Source organism: Mobula birostris, chromosome 7 (genome assembly GCF_030028105.1).
Source record: "Mobula birostris isolate sMobBir1 chromosome 7, sMobBir1.hap1, whole genome shotgun sequence".
NCBI lineage: Eukaryota > Metazoa > Chordata > Chondrichthyes > Myliobatiformes > Myliobatidae > Mobula > Mobula birostris.
The window spans coordinates 142,358,978-142,368,501 of record NC_092376.1 but is presented as its reverse complement, the minus strand read 5'-3'; the positions used below and the strand labels follow the sequence as shown (position 1 = coordinate 142,368,501).

At 38.9% G+C, this 9,524-nt stretch overlaps 1 protein-coding gene across 1 annotated transcript; it reads right to left on the bottom strand.

Moving 5' to 3' along the window:
* Window positions 1-278: 278 nt before the first annotated feature.
* LOC140200839 (interleukin-8-like) lies at window positions 279-2,452 on the bottom strand. The gene is made up of 4 exons (XM_072264470.1): window positions 2,319-2,452; window positions 2,040-2,169; window positions 1,864-1,944; window positions 279-833 (listed from the first exon to the last, which is right to left on the bottom strand). The coding sequence occupies exons 1-4, from the start codon at window positions 2,380-2,382 to the stop codon at window positions 818-820; spliced, it is 291 nt and encodes a 96-aa protein (XP_072120571.1). The 5' UTR covers window positions 2,383-2,452; the 3' UTR covers window positions 279-817.
* Between the last annotated feature and the right edge of the window lie 7,072 nt (window positions 2,453-9,524).

The window sequence follows — 9,524 nt, the reverse complement described above, 5'->3', positions numbered from 1 at the left end:
TGGGAAAATATTTTACTGGTAATTTATTTGTAGTCGCAAAGTAGATTTTATTTTCTGGAAGTTAGTGGTAAATCTGCCAAAACTTTCCCCCAGTAAGCTGCAAGAGCCCTCCTTTATTCTTGTTATTTCTTGTGCTGATTCAAATGATGCTGAATTAAGTTCTAAATAGAACTGTGGGACATTGTTACATCATTTTAATTTTCAAGGCACCTTAATGAATCCTGCATTTGTTATCTTTGACTGTTTAGGTATTTAATACAAGAATACAGCACAAACAATTATCAATATTATAATTGCAGCCTTTAATATAGATAAACATTACAACAATTCTGGACTTTGCATTATTTATTTGCGTACATAAACGGCAGATAAATTGATCTCATATAAAAGCATCACTGGTTGCCATGGGCAATGAAATATAAAAGCAGAAAATATCAAAACAAAAAAATCTTTTTAATATGAAATAAACAATAAATGGCAATAGTAACAAATATTTTTGTCAGTTTTTAAAATCAAAAATAGCTTATTTATTTTATAATCAGTATCAGTTCAGTTATGGAACCTCAAACGATAAAGTTTTAAAAATGGGACTAGAAACTGGGTTAATCTTCATTACAGTCCATATATGAAATGATAAGCTGACAGAGTTTTTCTCTGCCTTCTTACTACAGACATTCCAGTTTATTAAATGTATAAAGAAAATTTAAAGCACATAATAAAGCTTTGCTTCACTAATGATGCAGTGGTGAATTTTAAATTTGTGAATCATAGTCCTGTTCAGACAGCAACACGATCCATTGTTTGGTAGAGAGGTTGTTCAATGTCTTCCTTTCCTGTAAAAAAGTATTGTAATCAATATTTGTCTTAAGAAGGGTTGTTTCCTAGGATAGAGAGCATTTTGACTTTTCTGTTTTTATTAGTTCAGCTGAAAGGTTAGATATAAGCATTTTTATAAAGTAAATTTCATTCTTTGAGTTACTCAATTTAAAAATCACTAAAATAGCCTGAAGAGCCAGTTCTGAATCATTTCATAACTTAAACATAGGATCATAGAGCATGGATACAGCCAATCAGCCCTCCCATGTCCACTCTAACTAGTGGCCACCCATAATCTCTCACCCATTGTGAGAGTAAGCGCTCGGCACAGACTAGAAGGGCCGGAATGGCCTGTTTCCGTGCTGTAAGTGTTATATGGTTATAAGCATTAACCCTTTTTCCCATAGCTGGATGCTTGTCTAAATACTTCTTAAGTCCTGTCGGTAACTCTGATTCCACCACTTTCTCAGGTAGTGTGTCCAGGATCACAGCACCCTCAGAATAGAATTGTTCACTTCAGATCCTACCTGAACTTTCAATTCTCTATGGTTCCAAGTGAATTAAACAATTTTTTTGATTCAGTAAGAAAATCTGCAATAGCAATAAGTGAAAGAAAACAAATACAATTTGAAAAGTTTTCTGTTGAGTAACACTGCCAATGGAATCTGCCAATTTTTCTGAATGGAGCTGGGCTTGATTGAATTGTGCACAAATATAAACAGTTATGAAAAATCTGAACATGTTGCATGAACATCAATATGGACAGATGTGTAGACAGGCAAGGCAGAAAAGGATATGGACCTAACACATGTAATAGGGATGTATCACAGTGGGCATGAACAAGGTGGGCCCATAGGTGCTGTTTCTGTGCTCTATAATTCCAAACGCATCTAAAAGTAGGTTGGAAAAGTAAATTACATTTAAATTTCCCAAACTGTTTGTGTTGGATTAGCCTATTTCACCAAGAGTATGCTGACATAAATGACCAAAACTTTCCTGTTTTATATTAAACTTCAAGTGCTTAAATTTGCCGTATACAGTACTTACTTTCTCATAGAAGCAATAATTGCTTTCCCTAATTCAGCATTGGGGTTCAGGCAAACTCTTCTGCTATTTTCCAAATTGACACTAGAAAGAAATTAAGTGCAATTAAAATCAAAGCTATTTCTATATTAACCTCTGTTTCATAAATATTAAAATGTATTAGCAAGATGGTGACTTACATGATTTCAATGTTTGAACAAAAAGGTTGCCTAAAGAAAACTTTAATGTTGGTGACTTTCATGTTCTCCGTCAATGAGTCCATTGAGCTAATGCATTTGCAGCGTTTCTGTTTAGTTAGGCGAGGGAGAGCTGCAAAGAAAAATATAAGTTTTTAGAATTCAATCATTAATTTTGTAATTGACATTTATTTAAAATGCATCTGTATAATAATTCACATGATAGCAAATTTAGCGTTGTTCAGGAAATTTCAAGAAATCTCAATATTAAAGATATCTTACCGTCTGTAAATACAAGACAGAGAGCGATGAGTGAGAGCACAGTGACTGAGGTTTTGCTGAACATTCTGCTATTGATACAGATACTTCCCCTTCAGTGCAAGATGCTCCTAATGTGTAGAAGCGAAAAGAGAGAGACTTTATACAATGTGGTATGGGGCAGTAATGACATCACAGAGAAACAAGGGAGGAAATGGCTGAACTTCTGACCATACTTTTCCGATGCTGTCTGTGCAAAGATATGATGTCAGGTGACTAGAATACTGACAATCAAACGTGTATTTAAAAAGAAAGTGTTAAATATATGTGTTACAAGCCAATCAGCATAACATTGGTGGTAGACATCACAGGATAGTTCCAATTATGTTTTTTATTTGTTAAAGAGAAGCATGTTTAATTTCCTTGACTGAAATTTTAGTGAGGTAAACAGAGTTGTCATAAAGATAATATATTTATTGCAGTCTGCATAGATTTTAACACAGCACTTTACAAATTTTCATATGATAGAAAGGTAAGAAGAGCTCATAAGAAAGTGATGACTGCTTTTGTGATTCAAAGATTCCAAGTTCATTTATTATCAAAGAATATATCAAATATATGCCTTGAAATTTCTCTGCTTACAGGCAACCACAAAGCAAGAGACCTGAATAACCCAATTTTAAAAAGACCAAAAAATCACTACGCAGAAGAGAGAGAGAGAGAAAGAAAAACACACATGCAAGAAGTAGAAACAAGCCAACAGCATCCCGAATCTAGTGTTCCAGCGTGACCTCCACTACACTGGAGAGACCTGATGTAGATAGGGGGAATGCTTTGTCGAGCACCTTCGCTCTGTCCACAACAAGCAGGATTCCCTGATAGCCAACCATTTTAATTCCAATCCCCATTCCTATTCCAACATGCCAGTCCATGGCCTCCTCTGTTATCATGATGTGGCCACACTCAGGCTGGAGGAGCAGCATCTCCTATTTAGTCTGGGCAGCCGATTTATCTGACTTCTGATAAGTTTCTCATCGTTTCCTCTTCTCTTTTCTTTCAATCCCCATTCTCGCTCCCTTCTCAGCCCTTCACCTCACCTGCCCAGCACCTCCTTCTGTTGTATCTCCTCCTTCCCTTTCTCCCGTTGTCGACTCTCCTCTCCTACCGGATTCCTTCCTATTCAGCCCTTTACCTTTTTCACCTATCTTCTCCCAGCTTTTCACCTCATCCCCCTCCCCCACCCACCTACTTACCCCCACTGGGCTTCACCAATCACTTTCCAGCTTGTACTCCTCCCCTCCCCCACTTTCTTATCCTGGCTTCTTCTCCCTTCCTTTCCTGTACTGACCGAGGGTCTTGGCCAAAAGCATTGACTCCATTTCTTTCCAGCATTTTGTACTTGTTACTCTGGATTTCCAGCATCTGCAGAATCTGTAGACCTTATTTATCAAATTAACACTTTTCCTCCACTCTCTTTCAGCCATGGCAAACGTTTCTAAAGTGGTGAAATGCCTTGTGATTCTTTACAGATGTATCAAAACCACTTCTGTGTGGTTTTGATATATCTTGTTTAGGGCAAGCAAATAGTGATAGTATTAATGCTATATAAAATCGGGGTAAGATTGACTCCACAAGAAAATGGCCAAGTACCTGCTGTTACTTTCATTGATAAGTCCCATGTTTTCACAATTTTATATGTCGCTGCTGGCCAGAATATTTGGTCGGGATAAACAAATCAACAACACGACTGCAGGAGTAACACAGAAGTTGCATACTGTGGTATACAGCCCACTTCCAGACTAAGGTGTGTGGAATTTTTCTCAATCCCATGTTTGGTTGTAGGTCCAACAACACTCGGGAAGGTTGACACAAAACCCAAGGTAGACAAATGGAAAGTAAAATAGTTTTGTTCAGACATTGTGGTAAACTGTAACCATGGAACATACATTCATTTGTATCTGACTATTTCCTTTCCAGTTGCCATCTGCAAAAAAAGGTGTGAAAAGCTTTTGCTGCACAGAGCTAGCAATTTTTCTTTAAATATAAAGAGAGGCATCTCGATGAAAAGCTACATTTAAAATTGCTGTTATGAATGTAGCTGCATAGAAATGTACTCATAAAGCAGTATTTATGATATTAAAACAACATTTACACACTTTCTGAAAATTCACTCTTTTGGAAGAAATAGGAGAAACTATTTCAACATAATAGATGCCATAAACAACCAACAAATGAGACTGTTACAAAGGGGATTGCAGAGTCAACCTGCTGCAAAAACCACAATATGTTTTGCACCCACCCTATTCCCCTTTCTCTAATAAGCCTCCTTAAATCACCTCCACACTTCTCTAATGCTTTAGTAAGTACATAGTTCATGAAATCGGCCATAACGTCAGTAACAGACTCACAGAGTCATTAAGCCACAGAGGGAGAAGAGTGGAAACAGGCCTTTCTGCACACTAAATCTGTACCAACCAGTATCCATCCATTTACACTAATCCTATCTTAGTCCATTGCTTATTCTTCCCACATTCTCATCAGCATCTCACAGATTCCACCAAGGTCCAACTTATAATGGCACAAGTAGCTGACCAACCATCATATCTTTGAAGAAATCAGAGCACCCACCAGAAACCTATGCAATCACAGGAAGGATGTAGAAACTGCACAAAGACAACATCTGAGATCAGGATTGAACAACATCTGAGATCAGGATTGAACAACAATCTGAGTTCAAGGTTGATTTGTTTGTGATCAGGATTGGACATCTGAGATCAGAATCGAATAACATCTGAGATCAGGATTGGACAACATCTGAGATCAGGATTGAACAACATCTGAGATCAGGATTGAACAACATCTGAGATCAGGATTGGACATCTGAGATCAGGATTGAACAACATCTGAGATCAGGATTGGACATCTGAGATCAGGATTGAACAACAACTGAGATCAGGATTGGACATCTGAGATCAGGATTGGACAATATCTGAGATCAGGATTGAACAACATCTGAGATCAGGATTGGACAACATCTGAGATCAGGATTGAACAACAACTGAGATCAGGATTGAACATCTGAGATCAGAATTGGACAACATCTGAGATCAGAATTGAACATCTGAGATCAGGATTGAACAACATCTGAGATCAGGATTGAACAACAACTGAGATCAGGATTGAACAACAACTGAGATCAGGATTGGACATCTGAGATCAGGATTGAATAACATCTGAGATCAGAATCGAATAACATCTGAGATCAGGATTGAACAACTCTGAGATCAGGATTGAACAACTCTGAAATCGGGATTGAACAATGACTGTGATCAGGATAGACTATTTGAAATCAGGATTGAACAACAACTGAGATCAGGAATGAACAACTGAGATCAGGATTGAACATCTGAGATCAGGACTAAACATCTTCTGAGATCAGAATTGAACAACATCTGAGATCAGGACTGAACACCATCTGAGATCAGGATTAAACATCTGAGATCAGATTTGAACAACATCTGAGATCAGGATTGAACTACATCTGAGATCAGGATTGAACATCTGAGATCAGGATTGAACATCTGAGATCAGAATCGAACATCTGAGATCAGGATTGAACAACAACTGAGATCAGGATTGGACATCTGAGATCAGGATTGGACAATATTTGAGATCAAAATTGAACAACATCTGAGATCAGGATTGGACAACATCTGAGATCAGGATTGAACAACATCCGAGATCAGGATTGGACAACATCTGAGATCAGGATTGAACAACATCTGAGATCAGGATTGGATAACATCTGAGATCAGAATTGAACAACATCTGAGATCAGGATTGAACAACAACTGAGATCAGGATTGAACAACAACTGAGATCAGGATTGAACATCTGAGATCAGGATTGAACAACATCTGAGATCAGGATTGGACAACACTTGAGATTAGGACTGAACAACATCTGAGATCAGGATTGAACAACATCTGAGATCAGAATTGAACATTGGAGATCAGGATTGAATAACACCTGAGATCAGAATCGAATAACATCTGAGATCAGATTGAACATCGATGATCAGGATTGAACAACTCTGAGATCAGGATTGAACATCTGAGATCGGGATTGAACAATGACTGTGATCAGGATAGAATATTTGAAATCAGGATTGAACAACAACTGAGATCAGAAATGAACAACTGAGATCAGGATTGAACATCTGAGATCAGGACTGAACAACTTCTGAGATCAGAATTGAACAACATCTGAGATCAGGGCTGAACACCATTTGAGATCAGGATTAAACATCTGAGATCAGATTTGAACAACACCTGAGATCAGGAATGAACTACATCTGAGATCAGGATTGAACAACATCTGAGATCAGGATTGAACATCTGAGATTAGGATTGAACATCTCAGATCAGAATCGAACATCTGAGATCAGGATTGAACAACAACTGAGATCAGGATTGAACAACAACTGAGATCAGGATTGGACATCTGAGATCAGGATTGGACAATATCTGAGATCAGGGTTGAACAACATCTGAGATCAAAATTGAACATCTGAGATCAGGATTGAACATCTGAGATCGGGATTGAACAACATCTGAGATCAGGATTAAACATTTGAGATCAGGATAGAATATCTGAAATCAGGATTGAACATCTGAGATCAGGATTGAACATCTGAGATCAGGATTGAACATCTGAGATTAGGATAGAATATTTGAAATCAGGATTGAACATCTGAGATCAGGATTGAACATCTGAGATTAGGATAGAATATTTGAAATCAGGATTGAACATCTGAGATCAGGATTAAACATCTGAGATCAGGATTGGACATCTGAGATCAGGATTGAATATCTGAGATCAGGATTGAACATCTGAGATCAAAATTGAACAACATCCGAGATCAGGATTGAAGCCAGTTCCCTGGTGCTGTTTGTCAGTGCATGGTTGTGCAGTGATTATACAGTGACATGCAAAAGTTTGGGCACTGTTCTATTTTAACTTCATCAGTCTACAGGACTTGTTTCCAAAATTCATCAAGCTTGTTTAGATGTTCCTTTGAACCTTTTGAATATAATTTTTTGGCCGCAATGAGCAAAGGTATGTTTGGAGAAAAAAGGGTGCAGAATTTCATGAAAAGAATCCCTCTCCAACTGTTAAGCACGGGAGTAGATTGATCATGCTTTGGGCTTGTGTTGTAGCCAGTGGCATGGGGAACATTTACTGATAGAGGGAAGAATGAATTCAATTAAATACCAGCAAATTCTGGAAGCAAACATCACACCGTCTAAGTTCTTTGAGGACATAATGATTGCAGTGGGTAGAGGGGAACAGGTGGATGTTGTATATTTGGATTTCCAGAAGGCCTTCAATAAGGTGCTGCACAAGAGGCTTATAAATAAGATACGGATGCATGGAGTTGGAGGAAGTGTATTGGCATGGATAGTGGATTGGTTAACCGATAGAAGGCAGAGAGTTGGTATAAATGTGTATTTCTCCGGTTGGCAGTCTGTGTGAGTGGGGTGCTGCAGGCGTTGGTGCTGGACCCGCAGCTGTTTACCATTTACATTGATGATTTGGAAGAGGGGACTGAGTGTAGCACAGCAAAATTTGCTGATGACACTAAACTGAGTGGAAAAGCAAATTGTAGAGAGGATGTGAAGAGTCTGCAGAGGGATATAGATAGGTTAAGTGAGTGGGCCAAGCTCTGGCAGGTGGAATACAACATTGGTAAATGTGAGATCGTCCACTTTGGAAGGGATAACAGAAGAGCAGCTTATTATTTAAATGGTGAAAGATTGCAGCATGCTGTCGTGCAGAGGGACTTGGGAGTGCTTGTGCATGAATCGCAAAAAATTAGCTTGCGGGTACAACAGGTTATTAAGAAGGCAAACGGAATGTTGGCCTTCATTGCTAGAGGGATTGAATTCAAGAGCAGGGAGGTCATGCTGCAATTATACAGGGTACTGGTGAGGCTGCACCTGGAGTACTGTGTGCAGTTCTGGTCTTCATACTTGAGGAAGGATATACTGGCTTTGGAGACAGTGCAGAGGAGGTTCACCAGGTTGATTCCAGGGATGAAGGGGTTAACCTATGAGGAGAGATTGAGTCGCCTGGGACTATACTCCCTGGAGTTCAGAAGAATGACAGGGAATCTTATAGAAACATACAAAATTTTGAAAGGGATAGATAAGATAGTAGGAAACTTGTTTCCATGGGTAGGTGAGACTAGAACTAGGGGATATTGCCTCAAGATTCAGGGGAGAAGATTTAGGACGGAGATGAGGAGAAACTGTTTTTCCCAGAGAGTGGTGAATCTATGGAGTTCTCTGCCCAGGGAAGCAGTTGAGACTTCTTCACTAAATATATTTAAGAAACAGTTAGATAGGTTTTTACATAGTAAGAGAATTAAGGGTTATGGGGAAAAGGCAGGTAGATGGATCTGAGTTTACGGGCAGATCAGCCATGATCTTATTGAATGGCGGGGCAGGCTCGATGGACCAGATGGCCTCCTATTTCTTACGTTCTTATAAGCAGAAGGCTAAAGCATAGAGCCATAGAACACCACAGCACAGAAACAAGGCCTTCAGCCCATCTAGTCTGTGCCAAATCATTAAACTACCTAGTCCCGTTGACCTGCACTCAGACCATAGGCCTCTATACCCTTCTCATCCACATACCTGTCTAAATTTCTCTTAGGTGTTGAAATTGACCCACATCCACCTCTTGTGCTGGCAGCTCATTCCACACTCTCACCACCTTCTGAGTGAAGAAGTCCCCCTCCTGTTCCCCTTAAACATTTCACCTTTCACCCTTAATCCATGAACTCTAGTTGCATTCACAACCCATTGGAAAAAGCTTGCTTGCATTTACCCTCATAATTTTGAATACCTCTATCAGAGTGCTATATTTACAGAGAACATGCAGAGCAGGTAGAAAAAGTGCAATAGCTGTGGTGAGATAGTTTGAGAGATCAAGAGTTCATTTTTAGCAATCTATGAGGTTCATTCAAGAGTATGGACTTCAAAATCTACCTGGTCAGGGCCTTGCACCTTATTGTTAACCTGCACTGCCCTTTCTCTGTCACTGTAACACTCTATTCTGCATTCTGTTATTGCTGTTCCCTTGTACAACCTGGATGTACTAAAATGTGGTGAAGTTTTCTGTAGGGATGACATACAAAATAAAAGTTTTTCACTGAACCAGTAGTAA

Coding starts and splice junctions, on each gene's coding strand:
- LOC140200839 (XM_072264470.1), bottom strand. CDS start 2,382: ATGTTCAGCAAAACCTCAGTCACTGTGCTCTCACTCATCGCTCTCTGT. Junction 2,170..2,318: donor CTGTCTTGTATTTACAGACG/GTAAGATATCTT, acceptor TTTTCTTTGCAG/CTCTCCCTCGCCTAACTAAA. Junction 1,945..2,039: donor TGTTCAAACATTGAAATCAT/GTAAGTCACCAT, acceptor ATTTCTTTCTAG/TGTCAATTTGGAAAATAGCA.